The following is a 16,370-nucleotide window of genomic DNA, read 5'->3' as shown; positions in this document are numbered from 1 at the left end:
GCTATTTATGCGTCTGCACTAAATTGATGTATATACATAGGTACAAGGTCATCTACAGTAAGACCATTTATACATATATTATGTATACTCATGGTTGTTAATAAGCGGCTTGTGTTTGTGCTGAATGAGTGTCAATTGCACAATTCGGTACATGTTGATCTTCTTTATATGCCTTTTTGTGATTATAGCTCGTTTGCAGCGTGTGTCCAAAATGACCACCCGAGCTAACTCTTGTTTAAGCATCTAAAATATAAATTCAATTTGTAATAGATAAATCTTTTTTCTATAACAATGTTTGTTATATTCAAAGATATATTTTAATAAACACCTGAAAATTCAATATAAAAAAATATCCCAATCCAATATACATTTACAAATATCCATGCCCAACCAGGGACGGTTAGTACCACAGCCGAGCTTCAACTCAACTGCGCCACACGAGCTGGCATTAGTGATCAGTGTTGTGGGGCGCGAATTTTGCAATATTTCAGGGAATATTCGCATTGATAAGAACAAATATTCGCACACCGAAAATTTATACAATTATTTCTCACAGAACATACTTCTGAAATTTCCAATTTAGACTAGTTTTTAATCTGCCATCCTCCGATTTCAAGAGGTTACGCAAACATTATACCAAATTTTAAGATTCGCATCACGGAATTTTCTGCATTTTCCTGATTATTTTAGGTTTTTGTGAATTTTCTTAATTTTTATTTTCGAATTTTTTTCTGTAATTTGTCTGAATTTTTTGTTTTAAAGGTTTTTTTTATGTATGTTAAATAAACAATTTAAAATTCAAATGCATTTTATTGTTTTTGAAAAACATAACCTTATTAAAAGATAATTCGGTCTTTGGTGTATTGTAATTAGTATAGAATAGGATAGTATATTTGGTAAAAGGTGAATATTACCCTAAATGCTGAAATATTCTCAAAAGTTTCCGAATATTCGCAATGATATATAAATTACGAAAATTTTGCAACACTATTTGTGATAACAGTTTAACTGAGGGATTGTGTTTGACTTTTCCTCATGTTGTTCCTATTAGTGCTTTGGTACTTGACATTATTTACACAGCAATAATATGCTCTGTAAAATGCCAAAATATGAATTTATTTTTTTTAATATATGCATTTAAAAATAGCTATTCAAAAATATGTAGCTGTGCCAATTTTTACTAACCAAAGAAAAAATAAATGTACCAAAACCTATTTATTAGTTACATTACAGTTTAAAATAATACATTTTCAAATGGCCATTCGTAAGTGAATACTAATTTGTATCTCGAAACACCCTTTCAACATCACACTATGTTATTGATTGGGGCATATTTAAAATTATTCTTGTATATAGTAGGTCCAGTTTATTAGGAATTTTTCTACATTTTTATTGTACCCCGTTTGTAAACTTTTCATTGATACCGGAAAGTTTAGGCTAAAGTAATGAATTTATCTCAATCTGTATGCAGATACTAAGGGCTTAACTTGGAGCAATGCAACGCTCAAGGAATTGCAAGAGCAAAGCATTGCATAATTGTATTTGACATGGTGCAATTTAAATATAAGATTAATAAAAAAGGTTGGTGACGCAAACATTTATCCCTGCGCGGTTCATGCAAGAAAAATAGCCCCGGTTTTATAAAAATTGCATGCAAGTCTTTTTGCAGCAATTAATGAGCTGGCTTTGAGCTGCGCATGCCTTTCTTTTCCTGCGTTTTTGTGGCAAAAAGAATAGTTTGACTAGAGTAACCTAGCATTTTGTCTCTATTTAAGCAACGACATATCTGTTAATTAATGACGCTTCTGCTTGCTTGAAAATGTTGACAGCTATTTTTTATATTTGAGCTAACTGCAATTTTTATGCAGGTTTATAAAAATCGTAGGAAAACTATCACAGTGTCGTTTCAGACATTTATCTACTGTGAAGGGGGGTACAACCTTCAGCTGAAACATTAAAGTCATCAAAATGTTCTCTAAGCTATGAACAAACGTGCATCTTCAATCATTTACATTTAAATGAATGGAAATCTGCAAAGGTGCAACTTAGGACATCGTTCAGTGATATTATTTGCAGCTCTAGATTTGCCAATGTTGAGAACGCCCTGAAATACATGTTCTAAAAATTGCACTTTGCTTTGTCATCTCAAAACCTCAACTGAATTTAAACCCAAAACATTTTTTGATAAAGGTACACAATGAATCGGAAGTGATTTCTCATGTATATTGTATAAATAATACATAAAGAAAATTCACAAAAATTCCGAATTGTATAAACTTTGTAGAATGTCGCCCACTTGAATTTCTTTGGAAATTACTAACAGTATGTCTTCTAACAACCTATGCGTTATGCTGTAACAAAGATGCATTAGGCAAGATCGTAGACGTAGAACACCTTACTTATCAACCACCTCCCAGGGATGTTGATCTGTCGACTTACAATACATCGGCAACATCTTCATCACCTTGGCGTGACTTAATTTGCCTTGCAAAATCGTTTTAATTTTGTGTTTCGGTAGTGGCGTCAATTTTCGTGGTGGTGGTGGGTGACTAATTTTTACATTTGTTTCTAATGGTACAGTTTCGTTTTCTATTCGCTCGGCTAGAACCTTTGTGATGGGCGCCGGTTCATGTTCGGTTGTTTCGGGTGGTAGAGTCGCCAGAGAAGGATTGGGATTCTTGGGAACTTCAATTCCTGAACCTTCATCTCGGATACATATCAATTGGGCGTTTTTCGCACCGCTGACTTCCAGGATTTTCCTGGAAAATAGAAAAATTTTAGGAAAATTTTGAAAATCCCAAGTACTAATGCTCTAAACAAAAATGAATGGTTGGTTGGGAATGCTGAGAAAAGATTTTTGTGAGAACACAAATTAGTTTAATGCTCTGATAGGTATAATTCAATTTAACTAGTAAAGAAAAGCATTGAAACAAAAGAATAAAAGAAAACTGCTGAGAAAATAAATAGGGCCAGTTTTTAAACTGGTGCATGAATTCGTCATTAATAATCCTTTTCATTGCACAAAGTCTAACTGGACCCAAACTTTGTAGATATTTTGTAAACGCTAATAAAAGTTTTACCACCCTCCTATTAGTAATCGCTGATAAACTATCAAGAAATGTAGTCACCTATGTGACTCATTTTGATATACTAACCACTGGCTTTGTAACGAATGAGTGCTTTCCTGTTTGTTCTCTGCACTTGTCTTCAATCCTTCCAAATTGTATCCATTCTTAATGTGAATTTCTCCATTTTGAGTTTTCGAGACTGCCAAATTCGGTAAACTCTTCGTCGGGCCCGAATCCTTGCAGCTGTTGATGTGCGACCCATTTATACCATTCGGTGTGTTGTTATTGATTTTTCCACTTAGAGCCATCTCCATTAGGTTTTTTAATAAAATCTCTAATTGTGCCTGACTCACCTCCTAAAATAGAAGAATCAATAAGGAGTTGCCTTAGCCTGTACATTTAAATGATCCAGTGAACTGTGAACATTTCTCTGTCAAATGACTTGACCTAAATTTGCAATGGTAAGTAATTCAAAGATTAATTCCTAACAAAAATGCGAATTGCAGAGTTCTACTTGTGTCGTTTGCAATAAGCCGATAACAGGCCAGGTAAGTGATCTAATAGTATTCCGTGCACTTATTACTGTCGGTAGGTCTTGAGCGCTCTCGGGAAGACGTACCATCCGGAGCATTTCGTGTGTGCGAAATGCAAGGGGCCGATTAAAGACAATAAGTTCCAACAGCACGAAGGTCAGCCGTACTGCGATGAAGATTATGCGATAATGTTTCTTAAGAAATGTTTCGCTTGCAAACAGCCCATTCGAAACGTAAGTTGAGATGATCAAAGCTTGCGCTTCATACAGTTTGTGCAGAAAATAATACATGCCCTGGGTGCGGACTGGCACGAGGAGCATTTCGTGTGCACCGTTTGCCAGACAAGTCTGTGCGGCACCAGTTTTATGGAGAAGAACGGGCATCCCTATTGCAAGAAGGATTTCTATGAGAAATTCGGCGAAAAGTGCGCGCAGTGTGGACAACCGCTGATGGATCAGGCGGTAGTCGCACTCGATAAAAAGTGGCATCAGGAATGCTTCGTGTGCCAGGTATGACCTTGTAATTGTCCTAACAAATCTACCCTGTTCGATTTTAGAAGTGCAAGCAGCCAATTGACGAGGACTCGTTTAGTGTACAAGCTGGAAAACCGATATGCTCGAAATGTACTTAGAACATTTACTGTTCGATCATGCTTTGGCTTTACTGTATCCTGCTGTATGGTGCTTTTAGTTTATTAGTTTATATAAATTATCACGTTGCATTTGTTGATTCAATATAGTAATATATCATATAATAAAATAATTAATATTTTTACTAAAACCATAGACGCCATATATCTCCTTTTCAAGAAAGCCTGCTTTTATTATAAACTATTAATAAATAAGACGCCTCCTTATCTCTATAACAAGTTGAAATTTCGAACTGATGTTCATACCTTAAATTTACGCCATAAACGGCTGCTTACACCACCTATTCATGCAACGGCAATACTTGAGAGGTCATTCTCTTATAATTTAACGCAATGGTTTAATACACTAGATATGGACATCAGTAAGTACACTTTCAAAGCATTTAGAACTCGCATTATTTCGAAGTTGCTACGGCAATAATAATTAGAGCACTTTTGAATTTTGTTTCTATTTTACTTATCTTATTTTTAATATTTTTATTTCTTTTCTGTGATTCAATGTCTTGTAAAATCCATGTTATATCTCTACGTACTAATGACCACAACATTGTCGATTAAGTGGAATCATTATGGGTTAGATGAAAGAGCAGGGGTATCCTTTCTACTCCTGAATCACGCCCTAGGCAATGTATTTTTCGTGGCTATCAAAAACAAAATTAATAAAGACCGTTATTATTATTATTATTTCTATTTATGGTAAATGAAATATTTGGAAAATAATGGAAGTGTTTTTTTTTGTTTCGCTTATTTTTATTTATTGATCAAACATTTTCAATCAATAATATACAGGACATAGCCGGTAAATATGGAAACAAGGTTAAGTGGAGGAACAGACGACGGTATTTTCCGCCGAACTGAACTTAACCTTGTAGAAGTTGTATTTTATTTCTGTACATTTTTTTGGATAATTAAAAGCATTATTATTATTATGTAAAAAAAAATGGGTGATAGAGAGGGCAAAAACGTTTTTCTAATGCCTTCTGGTTTCCGAAAAAAAATTTAACCAGAATTGGACCACAAATAAGAATATCTAAATCTGCGCATGCGTATTAATTTTCTTGCGCCTCTTAAATGTATATACTTCTATTTTTTGTGCGATTTTTTACTTTTACTTTTTTAGCAAGAACATTTCAGAAAATTCCTCCCATAAATAATGGCACACTTCCTTAGTCTTTTATGAAAGATACGGTTTTGGTAAAGTAACGAAACTTAACGATTAGTTTGATAAGAAGAAATTAAACAGTTTTCCTACCTACTGAAAACGTTAAGAATTTTATGTACGACTGGTTTATAATACGGTGATTAAAGTCGCAATTAGCGGCCATAATTTCCAATATGATGGCCTAGTCCATAATGATAAAGTAAAAGGGCCGCCTGTCAATGTGACAGTCGTAGTCAGGTGTCGATCCAAGGTACATGCCAGTATTTTAGAAATACTTGACAAATGCTTGACATCTGTTGTCAATGATATATAGATTTTATCATTTATTAAATTCCATGAAATTTTCTTCTTTAAGGGTTGTTGAAGTCGTCAGATATATCACGTCCATAAATAGGCTTTATGTAGACTCGCCGTATTTATTTGCGCCTCGCTCGCAAGCTCGCTCGGCCAAATAACCGGCTCGTCCATAAAGACCCAGTTTATGTACTTGATATATAAATAGCTATTAATAAATCCAACCTAACCGATGTCGATTTTTTTACTATCACTTTTTTAGTAATAAACGCAGAAAAAGTCCTCCGCTGGTGCAAGTCTCGACACCATAACAAACCAATTAGCGACAAAAATAGAACGGCTCATCTAGTAGCAACACAGCCGTAGGGACGGACAAAGTGACCATAATAGTAATGAGGTAAATTTCATTTTATTTAGGTTTAAATGTGGTTTTTATTTGAATTGGAACACAAATTTGACCATATTTGAAGTCGACGTTGCTTTAATTTTGTTTAAATAATCGCCTTGTATTTTGATTGGTGGGATTACATTAAGAAATATTTGGGACATCTGGAAATAATTGCGTTGTGTTTTTTAAAAGTTTCAGTTAAAGTAATTAATGTGGCGATTATTCATAATCATCTGTCAATGTCAAAAATTTGGGGTGCATTTTTTTTTAAAACTTAAGCGGAAGGGTAACTACTGCCATTTATGAAACTGAGAAGATATTGAATTTAAAAAAAAAAACTTGGGCGGCTTTTCAAAAAATGTTCCTCTTTGGAGACGAGATACATACAAATGTTTTTAAAAAAGTTGTTCGGAATGAAGAAGGAAGTTTTTGACATTTTTTGATTGGTAATTTTGAAAAATCTCAGCAACCCTGGAAACTTTTTCAAGATTCTCAGCGATCACTCAAAAATTCCTTACACTTTGAATTGCATCTCCCTGCACCTGACAAAAGTCTTATGCAGGATTGTCAATAAAGAACCCGTAACCCGTTCGTTAGAAGTTTTTTAACTTGGAGTGGAAATAGAAACGTGAAATTTGGTTTACAACCGTAAGCGACCGTCACGAATTGAAATAAAATAATTTCAAGATGGCGCCGCTTCCGTAAATACTGGAAGTGGCGGCATCTTGTTTCTTTTAAAAACAAACATGTCATTTTCTATTTTTTCTAAATACACTATTTTATTCTAAATTTTCATTGTAGCTTTTGACACGTCAAATTTTCTTTTCAAGATAAGTGAGTGCTCTTTTTTATACTTAACCGAACTCGTAAAGCATAAGGAATTTTTTCAATGGCCACCAAAAGTCTTAAAAAAGTTTCCAGGACTGCTGCGATTTAAGTTAACAATTAAAAAAAAAGTCAAAAACTTCAACTACTATTTCTAATGCCAGAAATGAATTTTTAGAACCACTTTTATTATCATTCTGTATCCATCCGGTAGTTATTGGCATTTTTTGAAAGAAATATTCTTATTTTTCATTAGGTGTAGTAGGCTTTGGAAACAATCGTTTTATTTGGAATGTACTTCGAATCAAATGTCAAACAATCTTAAGGTGGGTTCATAGCTGTCCGTTCATCCGTTGCGTTGATCCGTCAAACGGATAGTACATTTTGTCAAGGTTCATAGCAATCCGTCCACATTGTACATTTGCAAATAAGTATAATCATAACCTAAACTTTATTTTGTACTGCACCGTCAGTGACTTTCAGTATGTAAAAAAGGTACGAAAGTAAGAACACATTGCTATCTGGCATATTACCGTGAAGAACGAGTAGGCGAACGCTGTTAACGTACCAAACATAACCTCACTCTTGTTAAAAACGGACCAACGGAAACGTAAATGTTCAACTTCAACCAACTTTTCCGTCGTAAACGGACGACGTACGATTTAAAAATTTGCTGTCTTCTGATTGGCTAACGGACAAACGGAAACGTATGAACGGAGAGCTATGAACTTACCTTTAGTGTTCAAGCTAATTCGTCCAATTTTCACTATGGATCATTATCTCCATTTTGTGTTGTTTTTAATTTGTTTGTTATTCAATAACTAAAAAACTGCTGGATACAGACATACAGAATGTTAATAAAAGTGACCCTAAATCTGAAGTACTGTTAAGTTTTTGACATTTTTTGATTGCTAACTTTGAAAAATCGCAGCAGACTGTCGACGGTTACTAAATAAATTCATTGGGCTTTACGGATTCAATTATAAAAAAGAGTGCTCAGTTTTCTTGAACTGTAGGTATTTTTGAATGCACCCTGCCATCTTCAAATTCATAGAAATTGATGTGCCAAAAACTATAAATTCTTATTTTTATTTTTTGTAAAAAACTATGTACAATTGTATCACAACGTCAAGACTAACAAACATTTAATGCACTTACAGAGAGGTATTCGCCCTCATTGCGTTGAATTAGAATAAAATAGTGCATTTAGCAAAAATGGTATGTTCTATTTAAAAAAGCCGAGATGGCGCCACTTCCGGAATTGAGGCAAGCCGCGCCATCTTGAATTTTTTTTTATTTCAACCGCAAGTTAAAACTTCTAACCGACTGGCTACGTGAACCCCCCTGTACCTATATGAAAGGGTTGACTGTAGCACTCTGGTGGAAACCTAGCTGCACAAACATGATGAGGAATCCTCCACCCACAGAGAAGCAGTGCAAAAGACCTAAATATGATGCCTGTTCTTTTTTAACTGTAGGTGTCTGATAATGGACAAATAACTACTTACTCTCTTTTCTTTAGCAGTAAGACTCTCACATAAACCTCTAAATTGCAGTACCACTTGTTCCCATTCCGTATCTATGCTTTGATTCATTTTAGTCATCTCTTTGTCCTTATGTACCTTAACCATTGTCTCAATATCGTCATGGTTTTTCGGACTTTCCACTGGCGTTTCTTTGATAGGTTCCAATGTTCGTTTGGGGAAGAGTTTCGGTTTCGCCGGCGCAGATCTGTTCACAGGGGGTCTGTGCTTAAATCCTGCCGTTTTATACCTCGACTGTACACACGGCCCACACCTAAAGTGTTCACCATTAATGAGCATAAGAACACTGCGCCCCCCACTACCTAGTTACACCGTTTAATTTCTCGGCGGTCGATTTCTTCAACAGTAAATCCTTTTTACACGCATTGGGAATCGAGTACATGGAGAGTTTATCATTCAACGCTTTCTTGCATGTGCACTTTTTCCTTGATGCTAGGGAGGATTTCGAAACGGACCTCCTTTTTGAGACTGTCTCCTGAAGGGGAATCGTCATTTCGTTTACCCTACTCAAAACCATGGCGCAACCATTTCGAATGTTCTAAAAGTGATCACAAATCATACAAATCTATAATTGCTCATTTTAACTGGCACATTGCACTTGCAATTAAATGTGGCAAATAGACCTAGCCTAATTGACAGTAAAAAGGAGCAATACCTCCAACAAATCCTTCTTGAGCAGTCCATCGGTCTCCTCACGTAACAACTCCACATAGAAATCACATAATTCGTTGGCATACTCAACAAGCATCCTCAATTTATCGGGGACAAGATCACCTAGCGAAATTGGAATGTGATTGTGGTATGCTTGAAATGCTTGCAGTAAAGTTTGATATGCGCTAGTGAGTAGGGGTAGTGCCTGATCGGAACTTCTACCCTTTACCTGCAAATCTGCGATCTAAAACAGTGTTAGGTATAAATTTTGACATCACCACCGTTTGGTGTTTAGACCTGACGAGTAAGTTGGTAGAGATAGTTTCTTTGTAGTCGAGAGCAGAACTCCGCAGATCGCGTACGCCTCTTCTCCCATTCAGCTGTGCCATCGGGCTTGACAATTTTCAAGTCTATTGAGATTCTACGGCCATAAGTTTATCGACAATAACTCTCCACGGACACCTACCTAATACTCTCGATGCACAAATAGATTTTCTGCAGAAGAGAGAGGAGTTTCGCATCCATTTGCTGTACGTTCGGCGATCGCGGTGTGCTTTTTCGTTTAACTCTGCTAGGAAACTGCTTCGGAATCGTAGTCTGCAGCACTTCCGAATGCTTCGGTGATGGAATGCTAACGGAGCTGGCCTGTTCATGATCGCACATAAGCTTTTCGGTGCAGTCGTAAAGGTAACGGTGGTGGTGCGTAAACCCGTTCGTGCACTGCTCGTTCGGTTCATCAGAGTCTGAGGAAGATAACGTATCCGGATGAACCTTAAATCGGGTCTTCCTCCCCTTTTGTGTGCGTTTTTTTAGTATGAAACTATCCAACAATTTTTCTCTCAAATGGTCATTGTTTAATTGTTTAGCCAAAGTGATTATATCCATGGAACTGGCCGCCTAGAATTAGGTAATAAGTACTGGTAAATGTAGGGAATATGTCTTACTTGGATGTCTTTCATTTTACATTTTAACATACGTTCAGAAAAACTTAAAAAAAGTAGTGTAATAGTGAAAAATTGATGTAATGTAAATTAAATGTCATTTTTGTGTTGACAAGTCACCTATGGGTATCCATGGTAACCACCTGTTTGTTTACACCCTCCGCAGCAGGTGCATCAAGTGAAAGGTTAAGTTATCAATCAAATTCATATTGATTCCGACACAATTGAGGTAATGGATAAGTTCTAATGGGCATTTAGGTTTTGTAGTTCAAAATAATTCGAAATGCCAAATATTTTCGTATCATGAAAAGTATGCAGCACCTACGTTCTTCGAGAAGTAGAATGCTGTATGCGGATCGAAGACTGCCAATCAACACCATTGTTTTACCGCCCTTAGACGATGAACTGGATATCATACGACAGGTTCTGGTAAGTGTCACATACCATCAAAAGGTAGTAGGCACGAAGCAAGTCGCTCTTCAAGCTTATTGATACATAGGGTGTCCTGTATGTAGTGGATATTATGAAAAGGGCATCATTAGGTAATCTATCTGCATAATGGTATTGTTGATACAAAAACTCCTTGCCATAAATAAACTGCAATACCGTTCATAGTATCCGTAACTTAACTAGACACCTTGTATATTTCTCTATCTAGGTACTAACACCTGAATTTTACCTGCTCAATTTTAATATACCAAATGCAGTTTCCATTATACCCTTGCTTTTTTCGGTCATTTCAGGAATCAGGTTTTCAAAAAACGGCAATGTTATAGTGGACACTAACTTCAGTAGGTACCTACTTTGAATTCTTCACACATTTTTTTTATGGGTGCGTTTCTTAATAGATTCTGCTGTGTATACCTACACCTTCATTAGAAGATATTAGAACATTTTTGTGTAATTCCTGTACTGCTATTAAACTGGGGCTTGGAACTCAATTCTGGGTGGGGTGACGCCTTTTTTGTGGTAGGTAGGTGTGAAGGAAACCGAGCAAATTTTTTGCAATATTCTATTCTGACTTTCTACGTACTCTTCTGTTCAATACGCCAATTTTAATAAAATTAAACGAAAAAAGGCTCTATTGTGCGCAATGTGTCCTCCTGTCTTTATCATAAGATATACAGGCTGGCCAGCCCATGCCTTTATATATATGGAATATACTATATCTTGGTAAATAACGACTTTAAAAATTTTTTCTATGGACAATTTAACATTTTACTATCCATCATAAGGTAGCATTCAGTTGTTTTTATTTCAGCACTCATTTTTTTTGAGTGACGAAAAACAATTTTTTTAATTAGCAATATGATTTTGTTTGTTATTTAAAAAAATTCAATTGTTTTTCGTTACTCATTTGTTTGTTGAACTGAATGCTGCCTTATTATGGATAATAAAATGTTAAACACCTTTATATAGAAAAATTTATCTAGTGTAACATGTGATACCGCTTTAGGGTTTAAAGATTTTTTTGTCAAATTTACAAAGTTGAGGGTATAGTAAATTTTATACGTGAAATAATTAAACGTGACAGTGTTGTCACGATCTCACAGACCTTTTGTTTCGTTTTGCGAAACGCCGAGCATGTGACGAGGGATTTGTATTGGTTAAGAGGGCGCGCTTTCCACAAAAGTTGCGTCCAGGAAAAAATTGGTCGTTTCAGATACAAATCTGGTGGGGGAGCGGGATTCTTACCAAAGCTTTCAAAGAGAATCTATGCCAGTCGATCGTGTAGTGATTTTTTTAGCGGTGTATCAGGATGAATTATCGATTCGGAGATCGTATGGACCAAAATCCAATATACAATTTAAAAAATCAAAATTATCATCTGATTAAGGTTCAAATGGCTAATGGCATCAAATCTCTGAATATCAATTTGATTGACCCCGAAAATCCAAGATGGCCGACAAGGTGAATCTTTTCTACTCATAAATTTTCCCATAATCGTTTAAAACTTTCGTTTTATTTTCTGTTTCCTTTTCATATCCTCAAAATTTCCGCTGATTTATTGTTGTTCCAAATTTCTGAGGGGATTGTTGAACCCCCATTATCCTCCCTTGGCTATACGGCCTTACCATTCTCTCTCTTCAACATTAAAATGGCGGGTTTTTAAAATTAGGCAAACTTAAGAGTTCTGATATCAAATTTGCTGCATACTCTTACAAGTGGATTAATTCTTTGGATTATGGACCCAGAATCATAATAAGTAACTTTCCTATCAAAAGTGGGAACTACCTACACGATATTTTTTAGCGTTTTAAACAATCATTTGTGTATTTTCATCACAATGAAATCAGTGGTTGGCGGAGCGTAAATATAAGACCTGCTGCGTCATTGTAGTTTCATGAACTCAGTTTTGAAACAAATGACTCACTACGTTATGAATCAATGTTTGTACCCAAGCCATGGGGTTGCACGTGGTACACCCCATAGCGTCATATTATTGGTGGAATACGGTTCTCACACTTTCATTTGACTGCGATTAAATGTATCTGGACCCGTCTTCTAATTTAAAAACATGTTTTTGAATCATTACACCTACGCATCAGTTACGTAAATTTGCGATGAAGCTAAATGTATTTGAAAGAGCCCTCGCTTATGTGTTCCCTAATTGATTTCTAAAGAAATCAATAACAAAGCCGCGCTGCGTAGGTGAGCAGAAGCGGCGTTAGCAAAAGACGGTCGTCGGCGTTAAATATAAACAAAAACGACCGGTCTTCAACTTTATAAATATTTAAACCGGAAAGACGGCGTAACGTTTTAAATAATTTGTTGTGACATTCGAATTTAAATTTATAATTTCGCTCATATGCGTTTATTTTTACCGTGCTGATTCATCCATTTGTACCTATCGCGTGTATTTTTCTCAGTCTCTCAGTTTTGTGTTGCTTTAAGACAAAATGGCATCAAAAGTGATGGTCAAGATACCGGTTGCACCTTTCGGGCAGGTGAATTTTTGTAGAACCATTGCTTGCAGCTTAAGGCTTTAATGATGAGATATTATCTATCCAGGTGACAAAACCCAAAACCTCAAATCTGAATGGAGAGTTGGTTACTGGTGGAAGATCGGATTTAACGAGTCGTCCCATTGATACACCCAAGGGACACGATGCGTCCAGAGTCGCACAATTGGAACAAAACATACGCTTCCTTCAAGAGCAACACACACAAATGCTCGCCGGTCTTCACAAAGAAGTCGATAATCTCAGGCATCGCAACAGAGGTAAGCATTCGGATAACATCATTCTCCGCTTAATCGACTCACTCCCGTAGAACTACAATTTCAACTCGTATTTCTAAAAGGCGGGCTTCCCAGTTCACCGTCATCTCCCGAGGACGATACAAAGCCAAAGGTTGAATCCCGCTAGCAGTAAGATCGTTGGTAATATTGCTTGTTTTAGGCGTATTTCAGTCCGAAACAAGTGAATGTCACACCGCTACAGGTGGAAATATTAGAAAAGGAATTGGGTGAACTTAAAATCCAGCTGCAGGATATTGACACGAGAAACGCTTACCTTTCTGCGATAGTCGAGGAGCAAAAGAAGTAAGTGTGGGTCAAGCAATTGAAACCCCCATTGCTTCCAATTTACATTTTTTTTAGTATGTGAAATAGAGTTTTTTAGGCATCAAAGCAAGCCATATTGGCCCAAAAGCTGAATTCTGATAATGATACAAATTTTCACTTCTAAATTTGTTTACTTTGACAGCATACCACCTAGAGCAATATCGGGATTATGTGGTAGTCACTGTTGTCACTTCTTTATAGGCCGTACTATAACATAAATACTTAATCATCATTAAAACAGTTTTTAATAGATTAGTCCATTTTTAAATGGACTATGATCTTGTGCTCCAAGGTCTTGTAAAAATAACGGCCATCAGTATAAGAATGGCTCATATGTGAGAATAACACGGACAAGTGTATACAATTTGGCAGTCCCCAATGGCAAAAACGGGGGTGGGTCCAAACGAGCGCACTTATGACACGAATTTTCTGTTTCCAGAAAGTTAGAACGATACGAACGCGATCGCGAACGAGAGATCGAACGCGCCACCCAGCCCGATCCGGAGCTCTTGCGCAAATTGGAAGACGCCGAAACGATAATACGCCGCCTCCGCAGGGAGAACTCCGAACTGCGACAGGACGGCGCCGCGAGTACGAGCGGCGGCGCCTACCAGAATCAGAGGGGGCAAAATAATCGGAGCAACGGCGGACGTAATCGCGGCAACAGCGCCGGACACTACCGGGGAAACTGGTTTCCGCCTTTACATGCGCAAACCTACTGGCATGGTGGCAGGGGTGTCGAGAGAAATGGAGGAAATGGCGGCGATAACACTCCGTTGCCGACACTAATCCCGAACGGAGGCGGTAATAATTCACAGTATCAAAGTAGACGAGGTTCCAATAATAATCAGTATCACACTGGTGAAGGAAGGAAGTATAGGAGCGGACAGAATAGAGGATCGAAAGCTTAGACCTCCACTTAAAGGCTGTATTTAGTATTTCAAGTATTACCTATATACGTTTACCGAAGTTATTGGGACATAGAATGGGTTTCCTTATTCAAGCTTTATATTTGCAATTATCTTGGTACCCTAACTAATACGCTTTTAATGTTCAATACTCTTACTTTACAGTACAATTACGTTTATTTCCTATTTCACGCACCACAGTGTGTTTTATGTTCTTGCAACGCTGTATTAAGTAGGGTGTGATCTTTAATTGTTTATTTAATGTGATATTATACTTAAACTTTTACTATCTACTATATAATAAAGACTTCTATATCTATACATAATCTGGATACACGTTTGAGTTTCAGGAAATCAAGTTCGTAATATGGTCACCAGAGGACCTAGCACCCTACATTTTTAAGGTTCTCATATTTTCGTGTTTCGAGATTTTTTGTTTACGTTTCATTACATTCGGATCAAAATGTGTGTACCTTAAAATATTTGCCCTCAATGCATTTGTGTATTACATAAATCATTTTCGCAAACTGTACACAAAATAGCTTTAGAATTAAGACAATACAATTAGATTTGATATGCATCTTGTAGCATTTTTTTTTTGGTGCGTAGAATCCAAAACAATTCGTACTTTTTCGATTAGACTTCTCAATCAAAAGTTATAATTCAAAGGGCTGTAACTTTTGAAATAGTGACCCAATCTTAGAACTGTTTGAAATTATGGATTCTACAGGCCACATTCTATAAGAAAATTTTTGTTCCGGGTCGATCTGAGACCATTTCTTTTCGGACCTCAAAAAAAGGCAGTGTATAACCTTCCTTTTTTACTAAAAATCGACTGCACCAAAATTTCTCGGAAAAACACTTTTTCTTATTAATTTTGGTGCGTAGAATCCAAAACAATTCGTACTTTTTCGATCAGACTTCTCAATCAAAAGTTATAGACTAGAAACCAATTTCGAAAGAAAATTCAAAGGGCTGTAACTTTTGAACTAGTAGCCCAATCTTGGAACTGTTTGAAATTATGGATTCTACAGGCCACATTCTATAAGAAAATTTTTTTCCGGGTCGATCTGAGACAATTTTTTTTTCGGGCCTCAAAAAAAGGCAGTGTATAACCTTCCTTTTTTACCAAAAATCGACTGCACCAAAATTTCTCGGGAAAACACTTTTTCTTATTAATTTTGGTGCGTAGAATCCAAATCAATTCGTACTTTTTCGATCAGACTTCTCAATCAAAAGTTATAGACTAGAAACCAATTTCGAAAAAAAATTCAAAGGGCTGTAACTTTTGAACTAGTAGCCCAATCTTGGAACTGTTTGAAATTATGGATTCTACAGGCCACATTCTATAAGAAAATTTTTTTCCGGGTCGATCTGAGACAATTTTTTTTCGGGGCCTCAAAAAAAGGCAGTGTAATACCTTCCTTTTTTACCAAAAATCGACTATACCAAAATTTCTCGGGAAAACACTTTTTCTTATTAATTTTGGTGCGTAGAATCCAAAACAATTCGTACTTTTTCGATTAGACTTCTCAATCAAAAGTTATAGACTAGAAACCAATTTCGAAAAAAAATTCAAAAGGCTGTAACTTTTGAAATAGTAGCCCAATCTTAGAACTGTTTGAAATTATGGATTCTACAGGCCACATTCTATAAGAAAATTTTTTTCCGGGTCGATCTGAGACAATTTTTTTTTCGGGCCTCAAAAAAAGGCAGTGTATAACCTTCCTTTTTTTACCAAAAATCGACTGCACCAAAATTTCTCGGGAAAACACTTTTTCTTATTAATTTTGGTGCGTAGAATCCAAAATAATTCGTACTTTTTCGATCAGACTTCTCAGT

General features: G+C 36.3%; 3 protein-coding genes across 5 annotated transcripts; 2 read left to right on the top strand and 1 right to left on the bottom strand.

The window, feature by feature from the left end:
* Positions 1-1,335: 1,335 nt before the first annotated feature.
* Positions 1,336-10,197, bottom strand: LOC116178119. 2 transcript variants are annotated; one of them, XM_031497498.1, is made up of 9 exons: positions 10,059-10,197; positions 9,581-10,011; positions 9,412-9,535; positions 9,119-9,358; positions 8,766-9,001; positions 8,428-8,716; positions 3,156-3,424; positions 2,400-2,759; positions 1,336-2,351 (listed from the first exon to the last, which is right to left on the bottom strand). In XM_031497498.1, exons 1-9 carry the CDS (start codon positions 10,086-10,088, stop codon positions 2,252-2,254), a joined length of 2,079 nt encoding a protein of 692 aa, XP_031353358.1. In that variant the 5' UTR covers positions 10,089-10,197; the 3' UTR covers positions 1,336-2,251. The 2 variants fall into 2 exon arrangements, with proteins under 2 accessions (XP_031353358.1, XP_031353359.1); XM_031497499.1 differs by having other exon boundaries at positions 9,412-9,524.
* On the top strand, positions 3,390-4,322 carry LOC116178121 (transforming growth factor beta-1-induced transcript 1 protein). Its single transcript, XM_031497502.1, has 5 exons — positions 3,390-3,529; positions 3,575-3,616; positions 3,661-3,834; positions 3,880-4,110; positions 4,158-4,322. The coding sequence occupies exons 1-5, from the start codon at positions 3,527-3,529 to the stop codon at positions 4,230-4,232; spliced, it is 525 nt and encodes a 174-aa protein (XP_031353362.1). The 5' UTR covers positions 3,390-3,526; the 3' UTR covers positions 4,233-4,322.
* A 26-nt stretch (positions 10,198-10,223) lies between the features above and the next one.
* Positions 10,224-14,854, top strand: LOC116178120. 2 transcript variants are annotated; one of them, XM_031497500.1, is made up of 5 exons: positions 10,224-10,484; positions 13,068-13,278; positions 13,329-13,408; positions 13,457-13,599; positions 14,060-14,854. In XM_031497500.1, exons 1-5 carry the CDS (start codon positions 10,359-10,361, stop codon positions 14,529-14,531), a joined length of 1,032 nt encoding a protein of 343 aa, XP_031353360.1. In that variant the 5' UTR covers positions 10,224-10,358; the 3' UTR covers positions 14,532-14,854. The 2 variants fall into 2 exon arrangements, with proteins under 2 accessions (XP_031353360.1, XP_031353361.1); XM_031497501.1 differs by lacking the exon at positions 10,224-10,484 and adding an exon at positions 12,063-13,003.
* Positions 14,855-16,370: the final 1,516 nt, after the last annotated feature.

The sequence above is a fragment of the Photinus pyralis genome, unplaced genomic scaffold, assembly GCF_008802855.1.
Source record: "Photinus pyralis isolate 1611_PpyrPB1 unplaced genomic scaffold, Ppyr1.3 Ppyr1.4_LG8, whole genome shotgun sequence".
In the NCBI taxonomy this organism is placed as follows: Eukaryota; Metazoa; Arthropoda; class Insecta; order Coleoptera; family Lampyridae; genus Photinus; species Photinus pyralis.
The sequence above is the reverse complement of the archived record's forward strand: the minus strand, read 5'-3'. Positions and strand labels throughout refer to the sequence as shown.

Excerpts from the sequence above, each read along its gene's own strand:
- LOC116178121 (XM_031497502.1), top strand. Across the intron at positions 3,617-3,660 it reads ATAAGCCGATAACAGGCCAG|GTCTTGAGCGCTCTCGGGAA; the intron begins GTAAGTGATCTA and ends TACTGTCGGTAG. Across the intron at positions 3,835-3,879 it reads GCAAACAGCCCATTCGAAAC|AAAATAATACATGCCCTGGG; the intron begins GTAAGTTGAGAT and ends CAGTTTGTGCAG.
- LOC116178119 (XM_031497498.1), bottom strand. The coding sequence starts at position 10,088 with ATGTTAAAATGTAAAATGAAAGACATCCAA. Across the intron at positions 9,002-9,118 it reads TCAAGAAGGATTTGTTGGAG|AACATTCGAAATGGTTGCGC; the intron begins GTATTGCTCCTT and ends GATCACTTTTAG. Across the intron at positions 8,717-8,765 it reads AAATTAAACGGTGTAACTAG|GTGTGGGCCGTGTGTACAGT; the intron begins GTAGTGGGGGGC and ends TGAACACTTTAG.
- LOC116178120 (XM_031497500.1), top strand. The coding sequence starts at position 10,359 with ATGAAAAGTATGCAGCACCTACGTTCTTCGAGAAGTAGAATGCTGTAT. Across the intron at positions 10,485-13,067 it reads ATATCATACGACAGGTTCTG|GTGACAAAACCCAAAACCTC; the intron begins GTAAGTGTCACA and ends TTATCTATCCAG. Across the intron at positions 13,409-13,456 it reads AGGACGATACAAAGCCAAAG|GCGTATTTCAGTCCGAAACA; the intron begins GTTGAATCCCGC and ends TGCTTGTTTTAG.